Source organism: Desmodus rotundus, chromosome 8 (assembly GCF_022682495.2).
Source record: "Desmodus rotundus isolate HL8 chromosome 8, HLdesRot8A.1, whole genome shotgun sequence".
NCBI lineage: Eukaryota > Metazoa > Chordata > Mammalia > Chiroptera > Phyllostomidae > Desmodus > Desmodus rotundus.
The window spans coordinates 28,649,190-28,670,480 of NC_071394.1; the positions used below are offsets into that span (position 1 = coordinate 28,649,190).

Here is a 21,291-nt window from a genome sequence, read left to right on the forward strand (position 1 = left end):
CTTTAGGCCTCAGTTTCCTGAGAGATAATAATTGTATTGTCTCAAAGAGCTGTCATAAGAATTCCGATGATATAACTGAAAAGTACTTAAGCACTGTCTAGCATACAACAAAGGCTCATAACAACTATCACTATTCAGCAGTATTTGATAATTATTAATGATCATATGGGATATTGTGCCAGGTCAATGAATTTGTGCAATTTTTATAACTAAGTTTATTAGAAGATAAGTATGAGGTCTCTTAAGTAGGCAGAGTTGGGGAGTGTGGCACTGTGAATTGATAGAATGAGATCAGATGCTGAAAATATTTTTGCATGAAGCCATATAGTATAGGGGTTAAGGGCATGGACTATAAAAGCCAAAACACAAATCCTGTTCCACCACTTTGGGCAGGTTACTGAAGCTCTCTGTTCTGTTTCTCCTGTAACATGTCTCCTCTGTTTCATCTGTAAAATGGGGATATTACTAGTACCTACCTTATAAAGTTGTAAGGATTAAATAAATGAATACATAAAAAACACTTAGAATAATGCCTGGCACATATCAATGCTGATAGAAGGCTTCTATTATTTGACAATAAAAAGAAATGAGCTATCAAGTCACAAAGAGACATGCATGTTGCTAAGTGAGAGAAGTCAGTCCGAAAAGGCTACTAGTATAAGCAGGCAGAAAGAAAGAAAGAAACCCATAGGCTCACGGAACAGAAGTCCAGAGGACAGCTGGTTTCAGGTGTGCATGCTCCCAAAACCTCGTGGCGCCATCTCTCTCTTGGGAGAAGATGCTGCAGACCCAGACATACAGACTACCAGGGTACGAACCCCAGCAAAAGGACATCACTTCCTGATGTCTCTGGCAGGAGAGTCTCAGAGAAGCCTCTGATTGATGCAGCTCAGTTTAGGGTCCCATTCCTAAATCAATGACTGTAGCCAGGAAATCAGATAACTCTGTCTAGGCTGGGGGCAGGGGGCATAGTTATAGATAGGTCGTGACTTCAAATGCAAGCCCTAAAGAGCTGGAAATAAAATGCTGGCACTCAGGTTAGTTGACTTGTTAGTGGCTGGGTTGGGGTTTTGAATCTTCTCTCCACACTAAAGGAGAATCACTGGATTTTGTTAAGGGACCTGTGAAAAGGAACACTTCTGTAAGCCTTTCAAACATACAGAAAGAGCTATCTCCTCAAAGTGTGTTGTCATTACAGAAATGTTATGAGATGTCTAAAAACCGTCACCCGTGTTTTCCTGCTGTGGTCATATTCTTTATCTTTGCCAATGTGAAGTTTGAAGAATGCTATTTTTTTTTGAAGGACACAATGAGTCAGAAGTAATTTCAGATGTTCCTGTAATAAACTCAGATTAAAAATATACTGAGAAAAGCTTTCAAACATTTTACTATTTCTATTTATTCAATCAAAATTGTAAATATGGAACCAGAAGTACAAAATAATGTTATAAGGATTTTGGGCCATATTTTCCCCTAACAGCCAATTGTATTCAGTACTGAGGGAAGTTTCAAGATTACATGAGAATAAAGAGCATTTGTCATCAACAAGTCTTTACAGAGTGACAAATCTGTCCTGGGGCCTTTGAGGCACTTTCCTGCTCTCTGAAGAGCTTACAACCTTTTCTCCAGCATTTGGTCAGCAATTCAAAAGTATTAAAAATAATGCCAAATAAAATATTTACTTTCAGTGTTTTTTCCTAAGATATCAAAAAATTATCATCAATTGTCATCAGCTAAGTACTGATATAATTGGGCATAGTCACTCTCTCTATGCCACTAATCAATATTTACTACATAGCAAGTTTTATTGGAACATACCTTTGGGTCAGAAAAAAACAACTTTGGATTACAAAATGTAGCTTCAAAGATGCTACATCAGTTCTGCTTTATATCACTTTCTGACCTAAAAATATTGCTCTTCTTGGAACTACACCAAATATATATAGCTTGTTATTGAGCTTGAGCAGCCTTGGCGGGAAAATGTGAGTGTTATATCAATGCATATTTTAAATATATCCTTTTGTAATGAAGTAAATGTAAATGGGAGCCTTTGCTATTTATTATTCATTTACTGATTCAACAAATATTTATCAAGCATGGTCTGTGAAAGTTGCTACATGCCTGAACACACAGATATATACAATGGCCCGTGCTCTCAATAAAATCACCATCCAGCTTCTACACGCAGCAGAGGGAATGATGTCAGCTACTCAAGCAACCCCGCTTGTTGGCTGCCTCAGCTCTTCAAAATCAAAAACACGAATTAATATTAAAGTCAGGATAAAAATGATAATTCTTCCAACTCTACCCTACATTCTTAATTACAGGTCATCTTAGTAATCATTTTAATGCAGAAGCTGAGCAATAATCTTAAAAAGATATATTTACAAATAAGATAAAGAAAGCAAATGTTTCCAGAATATAACTCTATCCTGATAAACATAGGCACTTTCTGCAAGGTTGATATTATTATTATTCGCATATAAGCACTTACCAAAATCCCTTGGCAACTTTGGAAAAATTCTCCAAAAGTGACTTTCTATTATGGTGCATCATTTAATGTTAATGAACTATTGTAAATGGTTTTAAAATCTTGATTTCTTAGCTGCTTTCCACCTTGAAACCCTGATATTAAATCACAATAATCTGAAAAAGAATTGGACCCAAGGAATTGGTCCACAGGGGCAAGAAACCTAAGTTTTAATTCTTGCTCTTTGTTGCCTTTGAAATACATTTAAAAGTCAATTACTTTAAAGTAACTTCAATGCCAAAAGGGTAACAGCAATTGAAACACCTCACACGAGGGTAACATCAACGGATTCAAAATGGCACGTGGCACGTGTGCGGCCTCTCAGTGGGAAAATGTCCAATCTTGCAGCAGCACCAGAGTGTGAATTCCTTTGACAAGGATTTTGTCAACATAATTAACATGGGGAGTAGGCTCTGCAGTAGTAGACAGACTTAAGGGGAGAAGGTGATTCGATGACACACTTGCTAAGGTTGCTACTAGCTTTAAATTCTGTGCTAGGAAAGACATCCCAGGTACAGCTGGTGCCACTTTGCTGTTCATTCTCATTCCATAATAATTATAACTGTGTGACTTTATTATCCTGAGCTCCCTAGAATTTACTGACTCCCTCCTCTAGCCACCTATACCTAAAGGATTATACTTTCATTTTAGGGTCTGATTTTCTATACTGAATGGACCCACTGCCACAATGAAGAAAACACCCTCAAACTCCTTTCGGCTCATAAACCCTAGTTGTTCTTGGCTCTGGCTATTGTCTTTTTAAAAGTATATTCTAAGAAGCTAAGAAAACAGTTTACAGCTAAGTCGTTTTATGGAGCAATGTAATCAAGAACATGATAACCATACTCATTGTATAAAGCACGTAGGTCTTGAAAGCTAAGCTCTGTGACCACAGCCTCACTCCATCTTCCTGTGCTCTATGATAACTCTCAGGTCCATCGCCCTTCTCTCACCACACCTATCTCTGTGGCTGCCAAAAGGTCCACGGCTTCTCCCGTTTCTTCTTCTTGTGTTTCAGCTCCTTCGCTTACTTCCTCCCTCTCAGTTTCAACCTTTTCTCCTGTCTCACCTGGAAAAGTGACCAAAGGAGATATTAAGAGATGCCTTGTAGCATTGACAATAAAGTACCCACTACTGGTTTCCAACAGGCACAACTCTTAATCGTCAGGTCTAAAGAGTAAGTTTTCTGGTGGTTTCAAGAAAGATGATTGCCCTGCTTCTCTCAGATCCCCTGAGTACCCATGGCAACGCTTCCGAGTCCAGACACTGCACATCTGAGTCTGTTTCCCCGAGAAGTCAGTTTGGACAGTGCTGGCCCCCAAGCTCATGGGTGGAGCCAAGCAGCAGTCACCTCTTTTGATGGGACCATACTCCCAGTCACCAAGGTCCCCCTGGGCTCCACTCAACATTCCATGCGCCCCTCACTTCACTCCCTGTCATTATCCTAGGTCCTACAGACTTGGGTTTGCCAACCCTGGTCTAACAAATACATGCTTTTTCTTGTGTCTCCCTTGTGATTCCCACAGTACTTTTACATACCTTAGTTAAAGTGCCTACCTCACTAGATTGTTTAAATTCCACCTTCTCCCCACTAGCCTGTGACTCCCTTGAGAACAGGGGCTATGTCTTACTCCTCCTGCACCCTAGCATCTGGCATATGACAAAGCACACAAAAACTGCCATGTTAATAAATGAAAGAATTAAGAAACAGATGGATAAATGCTTCACTTAATTATAGTATAAAGCTAGAATTTGCCAAAATGTAAATCATGCCCCAGAAGAAATAAATTTAAAATGTTAATTTTTATTTTATGTCAATAATGAACAGTGTAGACACCACTTGTTTCAGGCTGGTAAAGCACATTTAACCACCACCATATGCCAACACACTACATGTTCTCTAGTCTTTTCTTAACAGTAAAAAGACTGCAGGAGGACAGGTCAGACTGACAGTGACTTCCTAAGGATAAGACCCATTCTTTGTATAGTCTTCCATTAGAAGGTCAATTCCCCCACTAACCATCTACCCATCTCTACTCTGGACCTTCATAATCACGCATGGGGCTCAATAAAGAGTGAACTCGGAAAAATTCAGAAATTTTAACACGTTGCCTTCTATTATGTAGAACATATTCCGTTCTATTCAATGATGAGACTCTAGGTTAAAAATATGGACACAGATTCTGCTTTAGAAAATTTTGCTGGAAAGCCAAACACCTGTTTTCCAGGTATGGAAGCCTTTTCGGTTTGGGCCAAATGAATTTCAACCACCTGTGATAGAGACTTCAGTGGCTGTGTTAGCCAACCCCTGTCCCCAGAGGGGACCTCTTACAGAGCCCCTTGAGACACCCTGAACCGCTAACAGCATAACCCTTACCTTCGATGTGGTGGTCCTCTTTGCTTGTGTGAATTTTCCTGACCATTTCCATGTCTGTGCCTGTTTCTGGCATTCCTGCTGGATGCTCCATGCTTCCGACTACTCCTTCTGGTTGAATCTGCTCCATGTTTTCTGGACCTTCAGGAGTTTTATGAATCAAATCATTCTTTACAGCTGTTTTCACAAGCTGACTTCCTTCCGGTATTTCCAGAAATCCTTTCTCTCTGTGCATTGTCTTTAGAAGTTGGGACTGCTCATCTCTTCCCAGTGTTTCTTGAACTTCCTGCTCTTCGGGTGTTTCAACAAGCTGACTTCCTTCCAAAATTTCTGGAGCTTCAGTCTCCTTGGGAACAGTTTCTAGGAGTGGGGGCTTTCCCATTGCTTCCCGAGGTTGTAGCTCTCTACCTGCTTCCAGAGGTGGCATTTTTTCAGCTATTCTTAGAGGTTTTGTCTCTCTGGCAGTTAGCAGAATCTCAGTATCCCCAACTACTCCAGGAGAGTCCCTTTCTCCCACTATCCTCAAAGGCTGATGCTGGGCTCCCCCCTCTAGAGGTTCAGTCTCAACGTTTCCTTCTGAAGGCTGCACCTCTGTCACTGTTTCCACATCTTTCTTTTCTTCTGCTCCTGGAGTATCATGTTTGCCACCTGGCTGAAGTAGCCCAGACTCCTTGGGTCCCTCTAGAGGCTGAGTCTTCTCTGTGGACTCTAGTGGGTCTGCAGCATCCTTTGCCAGGGGCCATTCGTGGAGGGATGTAACACCAGTAGCTGTAGACATTGCTGAAATCTGGAGCTTCTCTAGGGGAGGAAGGCTTTCCTTTTGCACCTGGTCATAAATAGTAGTTTCTCTCCCCAGTGTAAGCGGTTTGGGTTGGGCAAAGCCAGACTCACTTTCTTCTGTGGTTAAAAAATACATATTTGAAGTTACTTTTTGGTCATTCATTTGAAAAAGAAAGAGAAAACAGACATTACTATTTACTTCCTATCTTGAGAACACATATTGCTATGAAGAAATAGATTTAACCGTTTAGGACAGGGCTGGGCACAACTGAGTACAGAAAGGCCACACCATGACCCGGACGCACTCCCTAACTCAACTCTCTCTGCTGTCTTCAGCTCCGACACCTCATCTTAAACACTAAGGTCCTCCAAAACCACAGGGTTTTTTCCTGTTTGCTCCTTATGCACGTTCTCATGGCTCCCGTGTCATATTCTACTTGAGTACATTTTGTTCTCATGTTCTTGTCCCTATTCCACCCTTCCTCCTCCTTAGCCTTAGGTGAAGATGTCCCCATGGGTGGTCCTGGGGCTGCCCGAAATGTCTCACTTTCCTCCTAAAGCAGGGTGACCCTGAGCAAAAGGAAGAGGCCCCGTGACAGGGAAGCCCCGCCAGTAAAGACTGAGATGTCGGGAAGGAAGGTGGCGTGTTCAGGGTGGCCAGAGAGTTTCATTTCATTTTGGGGGCCGAGTGGGAAGAGAGATAGAGAGAGAGCTGGCAAACATGCATTTTAATTACGGCTCTTCCTCCAGCCGTGTGACCTGGGAACTCAGTCCCCTGGATCGCATCTGTACAACAGCTGAGACTCTGTCCCTCCCACCTGTCTCAGAGCTGCGTGAGCCACCACCTCACCTGAAACAGTGGGTGCGAAAGCCAACATGGCGACGTGTGTACACTCTGACCCACTGACCCTACTCCTGGAAACTTATCCTAAAAGCATAAATGTCAGGAAAATGCTTTGGGGAAAAGTATATCATCCCAGTATTCTTTATAATGGCAAAAGCTGGAAAACAACTTAAAAGTCTAAAAATGAGGGGGGAAAGATAAATATTCCACTGGGTGAAAGAGTACTCTACCATGAAAAAAGATGATTATGAAGGCCATATGCTAAAATAAGAGAATTATGATATATGTTAAGAAATTAGCACTCACAGCTGGGTTAATCAAATGAAATAATGCATATAAAGTGTTTATTAGCACAAGTTCTGCTGGTCAAGTAAGAGCTCAAGCAGCCAGCTATCAATTTGACATATAGCTGTATGTATATATTCTATGTATTGATGCTGAAAGGAAGGGAGGGAGGGAGGAAGACAGGAAAAGCAAACCACAAATGGAGGGGGAAATATTGGAAGAAAATAAACCAGCACACTAAAATGGGCCTCTAGGTGATATATTTCTCCTTCTATATTCTTTTCAAAAAATAGTTTTTCTTTTTGCATTTTTCCCTAAGTTACCTCCTGTCCTAGCTCTACATGCATACAGTAAGAACTGTGTGCTTACCTAAATTTAGGATGTACAACTAATACTCAGGCGTCCTATCTCCCCTTCTCTAGGGGCAAATATTTTCATTCTGTTACCTATTCGGGAGGGATATTTTTTCTGCATCTCTACATGAATAGCTGTTTCATGATTTTTCAGTGGGCATTTCCATTAACTCCCACTATGGAAAATAAAGACTTATCTCTTTTTATTCCTTCCCTGTCCCCCCCACCCTCCCCCATACATAGTCACATTTCCTTTCAATTCCTTAATTAGATGCTAGTAATTATTTAAAATAGTAATTATGTGGTAATCTGCATTATATCTATATTGTCATATGTACATATAACAAGAATGTCTACTTAGAAAAACTGAGCCATATAGTAAGCCGTTACTTTGGGTAAACATATTTTGTTTTTAATACTTGTATGCTTCTTCACTTCCTTGGTTTACATGTTATCATTAATTCAACTCACCGCCAATTGTTTCTCTTCTTAATACATTTATTCATATCAGGTCATTTCCCACCCCGCCTCTGGGACAGGAGGGGAATCAGAGCCTGAGGCTCGAGAAGCAGCATTTAGGAAGGATTTTGTGAGATGCGGGGCAGCAGGCTGCAGGCCCCAGGGGTCCGTGTGACAGAACTGGAAGGAGAACTACCCTGCACCTCCCTCTGGCCTCATCGTGAATGAGGCTTTCAGATTAATAGCATGGCAGGTAACTTAACCCAAGTGATTTCTCAGGTCTAGAAAGAAACTTGTTATGACAAGACAATTCATTTATATATCACACAACGGATGTTCTGGTGATGACTGCCCTAGGGAATTAACAGGGAAATGTGTTAATAAATGAATCACAGACATCTGCCAAATCACATTTTCTGGTAAAAGAGTCATCACAGTGATCAGCACTGTCAGCTCAATCCAGCTGTTCTAGCTCTGGGCGCGTTCTAAAAGCATCGTTCTTCCAGAGCAGAAAGCAGTGGGGGGGAAATGTGTTGACACCCAAATCATAGCCACGCAATTTTATATTTTTGAAAAATATATTATGCTATCAGTCTAAGCCAAGTTTTCCCCCCAAATCAAAAGCTTAAGTGCCCAAGGGACCCATCAGTTTTTACCGTAACTAGAATGTTCACACCCATAATCACAGTACCAATTTACATTCTTATGTAGTTTTCCTCATCTTCATGGTGTGCCTGCTGTACGCAAACATCCTTAACATATAATGTGTTTATAACACAACCTGAAAATATCACCCAAGCTGGGAAATATTACTGAAGAATATCACTCTCTCTAATGTTTTCCTGGAGTAGCCCAAAGGAAGTAAACCACCTTTAAAATGATCACAAAAAAATTAGAAAAATGCTAAAAGAGTAGTGACAGATTCATTTTGTACTTATATTGATTAACTAAAAGAGAAGACAGAGGTCTTGTGACCTTGAAAATGACACCTGTCATGTAGTGGGGTTTGAATCCTGCTTCCTCCACTTACTAGTCTTACGGAGCTGCTTGGTGCTAAGTTTCATCACCTGCAGAGCTGTTGTGAGGACTACACCGTTAACGCCTGGAAAGCACCAGCACAGCAAGTAGCACCCCCAAGTGACAATCGGTGTTAGCCACCACTGGTCTTATACCATGTATGATGGCCCTAGCAAGGAAGAGACTCTGGTGGAGGGACAGAAAAGTCAGGTAATTCCATTCATTCTAGTACTGGTATCTTTCTCTGAGTCTATTCAGGAAAGAATGTTCAGAACACGTAAGTGAAAAGGGTGGGAAACAAATGGCTGTTTCACACCATCTCTCAGAGAACTAACTCAGCGATGAAGTGCACAATAACCACCCACGTTTCCTTTCAGACACAGGACTGCATATCCTTCAGGCCGTTTTCATCCCCACTGCTGAGGGAAGTGCAGTGTTTGGATTTGTCTGACCTCCCTCCTCTTGGGCTGGAGCAGGGCCTCCCAGACTGTTCTGATGCTGGGTGTGAATCCTGAGTCCATCATTTCCGCAACTGTGCCATGTACACGAGTTCCTAACTTCTCTGAGCCTCAGTGTTCTCATCTGTAAAACAAGGATATTACGTTTGCCCTTCAGGTTTGTTAGGAGAATTGGCCAAGGGGATAATGTGTGTAATTACCCAACGTGGGGTGTGACGTGAGAAGGTCCTCAGGAAACAGGGGTGCGGCATATGGCCACGTGGGTTTCTCACCGCGGGAGGGTGTCCTGCTGAAGGGGTGAGGGAGAGCTGAGCCCCAGCCTGCGTGCCCCTGCAAGGCCACATGTGTCAGGGGTGGAGAGGGCTTCTTTTCCTAGTTTCACAAAGGTCCTTCGTGGGCTCGCAGTGGCCCTGTCAATAAATTACAACTAACTCTGCAACAGAAAGAACGAGCTGCATCATTAAACGACTTGGATAAAGAGTCACTTAAACACTATAAAGCTGTCGATGTTGATCTATAAAGTCCTGTTATTACAACGATAAGTTACAGAACGTGATTGTTACGCGAAGGCCTGTGGCAGGTATTGATGCGATGTGATTTCTGCCCAGTGCTCTGAATGTCAAAGTGAAGAAATTCAGTGAAGTGTGGGCAAATGGCAGGAGTAACCATGACTCAAGTAAAAAAACAGAAGATGATTGGTAATAGGTATGGAATAATATTCATAATATCAGCCATAACTTGACCGGACTTGACTGGCATTAATAAAGGCCACTGATAGCTTTATACACATATATATATATGTTTCACTGTTGGCTTTGATTTTATTTATCAAACATTCATCAAGTGCCTCCTGCATGCCAGCTCTGGGCTGAATGCGGGGTTACAGCAGTTAAGCAGTTAACAAGGAAGATCTGGTCCCTGCCATCCTAGAGTTTACTGTCTGCAGGGAAATTCAAACAACTACTTCCCTCATTAAGCCCAAGTTGGTGCCTATGCATTCATTACCTCTTACCCAAGGATCCCCACACGCTGTGTCCCCCAGGGCTTTGTGAATCCTCGAAACACCTCCTTGAGGTAGAAGAAGGTACTACATCACTTCTTCTAGCACTCTGACTTGAAAAGCAGTGAGCTCTTTTGCCCACAAACGGAGACATTCTATGCTTAATCTGCATTGTTACACAATAAATATTGAGGGCAGATGCATTTTTCCACATCCAAAGTTCTTTAAAGGTGTGTCTGTTTTCTGAACCCTACATTTTATCAAATCACACCCTGCTCCGGGCCTAATCCTCTGGTGCTCACTCTCTCTCTCGATTCTGCTTTAAGTTGATCTGTGCACAAATTGGATGTGACAGTTGAGCTAACAGAAGCCTGGTTGTAAGCACTGTTGTGATAGACACACAAAGAAATGAAATACTTGGCAACATTACAGAAAGGATTAGAACTAGAGCTAACATACCTGAAATTCACATTATGGTAGAAGTTTATCAACTCGGTTCATTACCATAATTGGAAATGAAAAGTTTCTACCCAACAAGGAGAAAAACTTGAAGTCAGCATTTCCTATCCCATGGGGCTGACATAGATATCACAAAGTTGTCACTGGCCTGTCTGTGGGGTTTTCTAGAGAATCATTGAGAAAAGGGGGATCTCAGTATTTTCCCTTGTTGCCACCATTTCTAGGTTCTTATAGCTTTTGAGTTCTGGGAACCAGGGAAGCAGCATGAGTCAGCTCCAGGGGAAGAGTCCGCTCATCTTCCTTCTCATTTTTTCACTTTGCTTTCTTCTCAATCCCATTCTATTATTTATCCATCCATCCAACAAACATTTGCAGGGCTAATTGTGGTGCTACTCTACATATTTTTGCCCCTGTCCTTCATCAAAGTCTGTAAAAATACGGTCCTTGTGTGCCATGGTACAAATGCTGATCCCCAAAGGGGCATTCCGTTAGTTGGTAGGTGTTAACAGGGCACTAGTTTTGGAGAGAGGTGAACTTAAGCAACATCCCATGTAATGTAAGTATGAAACTGTCAGCCAAAAAAAATATCTTAAGAAGGCAAATAAAAATCAGACAAACCACTTTTCTTTCTTAGTAGAAAGACTTGAATTTACATATTTAAAATTAGTTTTGACCATCACAAAGTAACGGCGATAAAGTTTGAAGGTAAACATAATTTTTAAATTTAACCACAGAGAAACAAAAACATGTAGTTGGAAAGATACTTTGGAACACATGATAAGCCCACAGGGAGATGTGGGGCTCCTGCCTTGAAGGCCACAGAGCCAGTCATCTGGCCCTGACATAGTCGCCTCCCTCAGATATAATTTCCCTGATTTCACTTTCTTTGATTTCTTTTAGACTCCTGTAAGATACACTCTTATTTCAAAAAAGCTATTGCATAAAATATCACTTTTGAAATCATCAACAGTACTCACCACTAAAAAAAGATAAATTTCATTGATTGATGGCCATTACTGGCACAAGGAGATCCAGTATGTAGGCAGAAATCTAGCCTACAAAATCAAGGGCATCTCACCGAATGAGGAAGAGGAAAGTGAAGATTATGTCTCTGGTATATACAAATCATGACCCCTGACCGACCTACACAGGCCTCGCCCACCGTGCTTCTCCTGAAGAAAAACAGCGGTTACCAAGTGCTGAGGCACTGTGCCCAGCGCTTCCCGTGGACCATCTCCCCTCGTCCTCCCAGCATCCCCCAGGGTAGGTCCATTACAGGCACACCGCGTTCCACTGTGCTTCGCAGGCACTGCTTTTTTCACAAATTGGTCTGTGGCAACCCTGTCAGCGCCGTTGTCCTACAGCATCTGCTCACTTCGTGTCTTTGTGTCACATTTCAGTAATTCCTGCAGTCAGGAGAGTTCTCATTCCGACTTTTTCATTATGATTATATCTGTTATGGTGGTCTGTGATCAGCGACCTTTGATGTTACTAGGGCAACACCCTCCATACGCACAAAGCTCACGACTCACTGAAGGCTCAGATGATGATTAGCATTTTTGAGCTAACAGACATTTAGGCACTTCACTTACCTAAACTGGTCTAATATGACGTGCTCATCCCAATGCAAGCTAAGCCACGTGGATTTAAACATCAAGAGGTGTGGGTGTGAATAAAGAGCATGTTATCAGGCCTCACGGTCTTGTGTGTTATTAGAGAAGCGAAAGGGACTGTCGAGGAACAAGGGTCACCCATGCCTCCTAGGTGTGGGGCTACAGCCACCCAGTCCCAGCCCAGCCCAGTTATCCCCAGGGACCCCACAGCCCCTTGGGGAAGAAAGTGCTGTCATTGAACTTGCTCCTGTGACAGAGGTTGCCCTTTCTTTTCTCTGCATATTGCCAATGACCACCCATTGTTTCCGAGCATACTAGCATTGTCTGGCTTATTCCACCCACCTTCATAAAGCATAATTCCCATGGAATTTTAACTGTTAAAAACAATGTGTTTTTTTTTTTTCAATCCTCAGGCTTAAATGGCAAAACTCTGACACCCTTGTATATTCAGAACAATGAATACCAGAGCCTGATGGCAACCCCCAAGGAGGGGTGCAAGGAAGTGAACAATAGCAACAGCCCTGGGATGTAAAGAAGCTTCTGAGGTCATTATGGTGTTATCCAGACATTAACACTCACTGGAGAGCTTTAGTCTGGTCTTCTGACTTAAAAAAAATAAAAATAAATAAAAAACAAGCATTATCTAGTACTACTTACACTTGAACACTCCAGGATTTGAAGCCTAGCCAAGTTTGATGTTCTTTATCAGTTTTGGTGAGCCTTTCCGTAACCCCCCACGAGTATTGGGTTTTTATTTTAAACTTGATGTTGTAAAACATTAACATAAGTGAAACTGTACACAGCAGCTAGGAAATGCAGCCACCTTACAGAAGCGTGATTTACCAGAACACAATAAAGCTCTGCTTTGCTGTGTCAACCTTTTCCTGTATGATAGAGGACTCTCTTAACAACCCAACACTTTCTCCCCGAGCCCATCTGGGCCAGTTACCTTCCAGTTTCTGTTGTTCTTTGGGTTCTGACTCCTACTCTGTCTGCTTTTCTAAGTAGTGCTCTCACCCCCCTGAATTCCCATCTCTGTCGTTCCGTTCATTCGCCCACCCACCCTCTCCACAGAGCTGGATTGAATTCTCCCACGTGCACGGCAACATGACAAGCTCTGGCAGAACCGGACCTAGACCTCAGATGGAACTGGAGTTTGCGAGAAGAGGGGGCCTTGGGAGTCACACACGTTAGACTTAAGCCCCAACCCCATCACTTACTAGCTCTGAGACCTTAGACAAGTTACTAATCCTCACTAAGTGGCAGTTCTATAGCTGAGTTTGGTTATACTAATGTGTGCTTTATTTATAATGCCTTTGTAGGAACTAAATGAAATCATGGACTTAAGTACCTGGAACCAAGTGGGTGCTCCTATCTTGTCTCCTGACCCCTGTGCCACGCCCAGGTTTCCATGCAGCTGCATCAAAGCCTTCAGTTTAAAAACAAAAAGATTTATTGTATGGGCGAGAGTGCAAACTGGCACAACCTTTACCAGGAAGGCACTCAGGGGGCTATCTATGAAAATTACAAATGCACACACCCTTGGACTTACTGATGGCACTTCTGGGAAACTGTCCTACAGTTACGCTTCACACAATCAAAATGATGCATGTAAGAAGGAATTCAAGTGCAGCCATTTGCAACTGGAAAGACAGAAAACGAATCAAGTGTCCCTCAACAAGGGACTCATCAAATGAATAGCACAATGTATTATTAAGCATGTGTAAAAAAGGAGAGAGAAGTTCTCTAGGTATCAATATAGAAAGATCTTCATATTGATGGGTAAAAAGAACAAGGTAAAGACTAATGGTTATAATACACTACATATTATGAATAAAAGTGGGAGAGAGAAATAATATTTGCAATGTATAAAGAAAATTTGGGAGAATATACAAAAAATTTTTTACCTTTGGGTGAGATCAAAACTGAGCAGATGGTGGGGCTGGGGTAGGAGGTGCGGTTTTCACTGCATGTGGGTTTCAAGTGTTTTCAACTCCTTGAACCACGCACACAGTTCTTATACTCCACTTTAATCAGCTGCACAGAAGAGCCAGGCCTACCACATAGACTTACCAAACATTTCTGGGTGCCAGCCTCGAGAGGGGGCACCAAGACACACAGGACTCAGTCCAGAGACTTCCAGTGTTTAAAAGAAAGAAATCCCATGTTTATAATAGCTGTATGCAAGAAAAGCCTATAAAAATTCATTTCAGTGTTAGTCATGTTTGTTATTCAATTTCAAAAAAAAACGTTTGCCTACTTAGGACTGAAATTCACTGTGTGAAAATACTGGCTGAAGACTGAAGGTATCTCCACTGTACAAAGAACAATCGACAAAACTGTGTGAATCGGGCCTCTTCCCATCGCCCAGGCAGCGGGGACCCCAAGCAGCTCGTGAGAGTTCAGGCAAGAACAAACAAATGGCTAGCTGTCAGGGGAAAGGCACACGTTAACCTAGCAATGAATTTGTCAATAATTACCATCTATTTACTTTGTCCACTTTGGCGCTTCAGCTGTAAAATCTCAGGAAGAAGTCTGCCACAAACAGATGGCATTGATTTTAGAAAAGAGTTTAGGGAAGGGTTATCCATGTAAGCAGGGGCTGGCTGCACTGGGAGGAGGGTTCGGAGGCCAAAGCTCTAGAAACCTTTGGGTCCATTAAAGTCTGTGAAGTCCACAAAATTTCTATATTCAGATTCTATCCGCTACTCATGGCATTAAGAAGAATAGAAATTGCCCTAATATTTATAACTTGCTTTAACAAAGAAGAAATCCCAAATTCAATTTGTCTAATTGTCCTTTCTAAAAAAAAAATCTTCACTGAGGATATATTTATTGATTCTGCAGAGAGAAGAAGGGAGAGAAAGAAAGAGGAACATAGAAGTAAAGAGAAACAGCAGTTGGGTTGCCTCTGTACGCTTCCCAACTGGGGATCAAACCAGCAACCTAGGTATATGCCCTGACCCAGGCTCAAACCCATAACCTTTTGGTGTACGGGACACTGCTCCAATCAACTGAGCCACCTGCCCAGGGCTGTCTAACTGTCCTTCTGGGGAAAAAAAAAGTCTCTTTCCTCACACATTTCAGCACACTGAGGAAAAATTGGTGTGACTACCAGAACTGTTCCACTTTGAAGCACTGGATAATTAATTATTTACAATCAGAGGCCATTCCCCTCATGTTTCCCTAGTCGGTGGTCTTTGGAGGCGAGGGAAAGCTCAGTGGTATTCAGGGCCTGATAGGTCAAATGAATGTCTCCGTGTGAATGGGTTTTCCTAGTCAGTCTAGCAGCTTCCTAACCAGTCCTGCTATCAGATTTAAAGGGGAGCCCAGAAAATAAGTACCTTCGTAGCTTAGTGTTACTAGATGTAAGAGCTGTAAGAGATCTTACAGGTAGGTAATCCAGTTCAACCCATTATTTATGATTCGTTTGCTGATAGCCTAACACTGCATCATGTATAACAAACAGTTCTTAAAAAACAAACAAACAACAGTTCTTAAGCCAGTAACAGAAAGTTGTTGGCGGAACTGTCAACACAAATCCAGTTTACAGGCTACTTGATGCATTTTAGCTTTAACCTTTGGGGTTCTAAGGTTGATATTGTGAACGTAAAAGAATCTCTTGGAGTTGAGTTCCTGAACTTTGGGGCCTGCCAGGAACCGGACTTCTACAATGACAAATACGTCTGGAAGGCTGTGATCCAAGGCCATTTTTGCTGGCTCTAAATGGGGTCTCTGGAACCAGAGGGAGCGCACAGCTCTTCTTAAAATTGAAAGTGTTTATGCTCGAGATGAAACTGAATTTTGTCTAGGCAAGAGATGTGCTTATGTGCATAAAGCAAAGAACTACACAGTGACTCCTGGTTGTAAACCAAGCAGAAGCAGAGTCACCTGGGGAAAGGTAACTCGTGCTCATGGAAACAGTGGATGGCTCGAGCTAAATTCCAAAGCAACCATCCTGCTAAGGCCATTGGACACAGAATCCATGTGAGGATGTACCCCTCGAGGATTTAAACTTATTGATAACTAAGTAACAACCCTGACTGTGTGGCTCAGTTGGGGGCCCTCTGGCAAAGCAAAGGATTCTGGGTTGGGGGACATGGTTGGGTTGCAGGTTCAGTCCCTGGTCAAGATACAAAGGGGAACCAACTAATGAATGTTTCTCTCACACGTCTATGGTTCTCATCTTCTTTTTTCTCCCTCTCTTCCCTCTCAAATAAGTAAATAAAATCTACTTTAAAGAGTAAATTTAAAAAAAAAGAATTTCTTATGATATAAAGATTATCTGTATCTCTATGGGAGGCACCGGAAGTCTCTCTACATCTATATACTCTGCTTAAAATATCTCCAACGTTGAATGTCCTCCAAATATTTGTATTCTTAGTTCAACTTGGAGGTACATATAAATTTCATATTTACTGACTCTTACTTAGAGATAATATGTATTTTATTATAACACTGTATTTATATTATTTATTCTATGTGTATGTATTACACATATTTTTATATTTGTTATAACATATATCTTATTTAGGGATTATAATAAATACTCTATTATACTTTATTTGTATTTCTTTTGTTGTTTGCATAGTGAATGACCACTCCTCTAATGGAGACCCAGAGTGATTTGAGGCAAAAACAGATGTAAATCTAGTTATCACAAGCTCTGGACTAGGACTAGGTCAAGCTCTGGAATCAGAGTACCTGAATTCAAAGCCCAGCTCTGATTCCTCAGAGCCCCGTAACCTTCGGCAAATTACTTACTCTTATCTGTGAAATGGGGAAATCATAATCATAGTCATAGCATTGTTACAAAGATTAAACAAAGTAACTCACTCACCGATTATGTACCAAGCATTATTAGGCACGGGGTGGGGGGGGTACAGTGAATAAATGTATGTACAGGACATTTCATAAACTTGGACTGTTTTTATCTAAAAGCACATACACACTTGGGATTTTATATAAAGAAGTTTTGAGCTGCAGAAACAGGAATGGATTATCTATCCGGCCTCCGATACCGTGGAGGGGGAGTGGTGATGAGCACACAACGGTATCCAATTACATGAAAGTATTGTCTGACTGAGGCTCCAAAGCAAAACACGGGTTGATTGATTCAATATGTGCACTGAGCAGGTTATGCAATGTGTTCATTCATTTTCTGTGCACTAAAACTGGGGGTCAGGTGTTTCGACCTTTCTTTCAGAGCAACATCCGTGTAAACTTAGAACAGCAGGGAAAGCATGAGTAATCACTGAAAGGGTGTGTGTGACTCACGTGCATGGTTATTAACATTAGTGATAAAAAGTTTTTTTAAATGTCATTCACTGTTTTGTGAGAGGATTAAAAACCCCATTTCATCTGTTGGATTCTTCTGCCCTTCCCCAAGAATAACATTCCCTGCATTACATGTTTTTATCAATTTAAAATTCTATAATGATGATTTAATGCTTTGCTGTTTAAACCAGGGTGCCACTCCTGGGACACTTGGGACATGGCAGGGGATAGGAGAAGTCAAAATAAAATGGTGTATCTTCCTGACGTTTTCCTATTTTTCCCAATTTTCATATTGAAATGAACAAGGATATAACATGGAACAAAATGCAAAATCCACCTGATTTCACAAAATAACATGAAACATCAAAGAAATCGGTCCTTGCACCAGCCTTTTGAGAGCATGTTTGGAGTACAAAGGCTTTCAACTCTTTGGGGGAAAGGTCAGCAAACACAGGGCATCAAGAATGGGTTTTCCATTTTTTTACACTGTCAGCCACAAGGGGTTTGGAATCACTTTTAAATATGGCTTTAGTTTTTGCTTATGTTCAAGTTTTATTTTCTGCTATCTACTGAAGCTAGAAATAAATCATGGTAGGCCGTGAAAATGAGTGCACATTACCGACCAGGACTCAGTGCCCAAGCTTTGAAACAGCATTCACCAAAACCTCTCCCTCTCTCCTACCAACGTCAGACAGGAAACTATTCCTGTGCTACCCAAATAACACAAGGTGCTAAAGGAAGACCTGAGAAAAGGAATTAATCAGAGTCTAAAATTTCCCCTGAAGTTAGTCTTGAAGAAGATTGCAAACTAGCTTGAAGGAATTTGCTTAACCTTCAGAGCTTTGTCCAAAATGTTAGCCATTCAAAATCTAAGAAGCGAGTCAGCTGTAAAACCCAGTCACTCCACATTAACCTGCTTTTATTCTTTTCGCGGCACTTACCACTGTCAGAAACTATCTTAATCATCCGTTTAAGTTGTTTATTGTCTGTCTCATCCACCTCAAAACTTCAAAAGTAGAGTCTCCCTTATTATCTCCAGCGTCTAGCCAAGCACCTGGCTGTTATACTCTATACTTGACGCTCAAAATACACTTACTGTTGAATTTCTTTCTAAGATTCCGTGATGACCACTTTTTGTCACCAAGGATAGGGGAAAGTGCATCTAACCTCTTTAAAAGTGCAGGGACCTATCTGGAGCGACCGTGTAGCTGTACTTTCCGCACCTTGGCCTTCGCCAACGCTGAAACTCTCAGGAGGGCAAGGCGGAGGTCTTGATAGGAAACCGTATACAGCTCTCCTTACGACCGAAACTAATGGTTCCCTGTGAATTTGCACCTTTATACAACCTGCAGTTTCGTACTTTGGGAGATTAAATATAGCACCTGTTGTTAAGGACAGGTAATTACTCATCTGTTTAAGAGAATGTGGCACCTAGCCGCGTTAGGGATTTAACGCCGGCGGGCACAGCAGCGGACAGGGCATCCAAAGGACGGGGACCTGAGCCTGGCGCGTCGGGGCGCACGCGACCACCGCACCCTGGGGCCCAGCAGCGCCGCCCCAAATTTCTAGATGGAGTCGCACGGCGCTGAGAGTACCACTCCCATCCTCAGGGAGGAGCCCGCCCCCTGCCGGGCTGGGTGGGCACGAGCCGCGCCTTTCGGACCCGGGGGAGCGAGCGGACCCGAATTGGGAGGCCAGGGCCGGGAGGGGGCGGGTCGTACGCTCACCGCCGCGGAGCCTGCTGCTGTCGCCGGCCTTGCTGAGGGCGCTGCTGGAGCAGCCCATCGTGGCGCCGCCACCGCGGCGGGCAGGAGTGCGGCCCCGCGCGCGCGTCCAGCCACCTGCCCAGCCCCACGCGGTGTCCGTCCTGGAGCGTGGATCCTGCGCGACGACCCCCGCAGCACAGAAGTTCCTCCAACTCTGGCGGCCGGGCTCCCGTGGCTTTAGAGCGCACGCGCACTCTGCGGGGCGCCGGGCTGCGGGGCGCACCTGGAGGGGAAAGGGAGCCGCGCCGAGGGCTAGGAGCCAGGTGTAGTACAAGCAGAGAGAAAGGCAGGGATATAAATCAGGTCGGGGGAGTGGGTGGAGGGATAATCTGAATCATCACTAAATACCTGGGAAGAGGAGGTGACGACTGTAGCCAGCGGCTATTGATTGGTAGACTACTTTGCGATGAGTCTTAATCTTGCATAACTTCAGCACAGTCACCACAAGGAAGTTCAGCGTCGATACGATACTATTTAATCCAACACCCCCCCCATATTCACCTTCGGGCAGTTGTCCAACCCAGGACGACGTACTGTATTTAGTTGTTGTACCTGCCTACTTTGCTCCCAACATCTGAAGTCGTTCCCTCAGTTTTGTCTTTCTTGACCCGGACAGTTTGTAAGAGAACAGGCCAAGGTGCCTCACTTTGGGTTTGTCTGATGTTTCCTCGTGGTTATTTTCAGCTGATGCTGTTCGGGCCGGAACACACAGGCATTGTGTTGTCTGTGTGTTCATATTAAGAGGCACGTGATGTCAGTTTGTCCAATTATTAATGATGTACTTAAGGCAATATTTGTTAAGTTTCTTCACTGAAAAGTTATTTTACTCGTTGTAATTTATGGGGAGAGACTTTAATATTCTAATTCTCAGCAAACTTTTTATCTGCCACTTTCAGTATATAGTAATATTTTTTTCTTGGATCAATTATTTTTATGGTTATGAAATCGTAATTTTTCTCATTACACTATTCCTTCTACATAATACTTTAATGAAGTATTCCCTCCCTTTATTATTCGCTTAGGGAATACCATGGACTTTTACATTATTCAGGGGGTTATGTTATCATCTGTGTTAGTTTGTTAGGGCTGCCATAACAACGTACCGCAGATTGGATGATTTAACACACTTACTTCCTAGAAGTGTGAAATCAAGGTGTTGGCAGGGCTGGTTTCCTTCCGAGGCCTCTCTCCTGGTAGAAGGCAGCCTTCTCCATGTGTCTTCGCATGGTCTTCCTGCAATGCGTCCGTCTCTTAATCTCATAAGGACACCAATCACATTGGAATGGCGCTCACCCATAGGACCTCATTTTACCTCAATTACCTCTTTAAAGGCCCTATCTCCAAATACAGCTATGCTATGAGGTATAGGGGGCTAGGACTTCAACTTACAAATTCTGGGATGCCAAGTTCAGCCTTTAACACCATCATTATGTTTATGCTCAAATTGTCTAAAATTTGGCATATTTCCCTATAAGGGTCATGGGATACAGACAAAGCCATGGTCTTTGCCATGTTTCCAGGTCTCTCCTCTCCTTCCCACCCTCCTTTTCTTCCTTCCCCTTCTCTTTACCTCCTGATCCGCTCTCTCCTTTGTCTTTCTTCCTCTTCCTCTCCCTCTCCCTCCTGCCCTGCAGGCCTGGCAAAGCCTGGGCCACCTAGCAATCAGTTCAGAGAGCTCTTCAAATGAAGATGAGACTGGGGACTTGTGAGGAAGGACCCTTCTTAACATTACACATTAAATTATCAATTACTTTTTAGAATCTGCCTGGGCTATCTTACTTTTCCTCAGATATAATCATCGGCCAAGCCATGGCCTTCCATTTTCTTCAGAGGAAGCATTTGAGAATCAGGTGAATGACAATCTAGTGTCCTGTGGATGTTAGGAAGTGTTTCTCATGAGCTACTTCAGTTTTTGCTCTATGGGCTCGGAATAAAGTGGCAGTAGGAGCAGGGATAGCAGTCAGGTGTGGGCTCGACACCACGTTCCCCCACTCACCAAATTAGGCGGAGTGCCCTGTTTGCCAGCAGCAGCAGCAAGAGTGACCAACTGTAAGCTTCTGAAATGGGGCCCTTTCT

General features: G+C 42.7%; 1 protein-coding gene and 1 pseudogene across 2 annotated transcripts; one reads left to right on the forward strand and one right to left on the reverse strand.

The window, feature by feature from the left end:
- Positions 1-1,172: 1,172 nt before the first annotated feature.
- On the reverse strand, positions 1,173-19,465 carry ERICH5 (glutamate rich 5). 2 transcript variants are annotated; one of them, XM_053929712.1, is made up of 5 exons: positions 19,177-19,465; positions 13,524-13,601; positions 4,908-5,801; positions 3,489-3,599; positions 1,173-2,242 (listed from the first exon to the last, which is right to left on the reverse strand). In XM_053929712.1, exons 1-5 carry the CDS (start codon positions 19,232-19,234, stop codon positions 2,211-2,213), a joined length of 1,173 nt encoding a protein of 390 aa, XP_053785687.1. In that variant the 5' UTR covers positions 19,235-19,465; the 3' UTR covers positions 1,173-2,210. The 2 variants fall into 2 exon arrangements, with proteins under 2 accessions (XP_053785687.1, XP_045037620.2); XM_045181685.2 differs by lacking the exon at positions 13,524-13,601.
- LOC123477864 (large ribosomal subunit protein eL33 pseudogene) lies at positions 15,846-16,409 on the forward strand (annotated as a pseudogene).
- Positions 19,466-21,291: the final 1,826 nt, after the last annotated feature.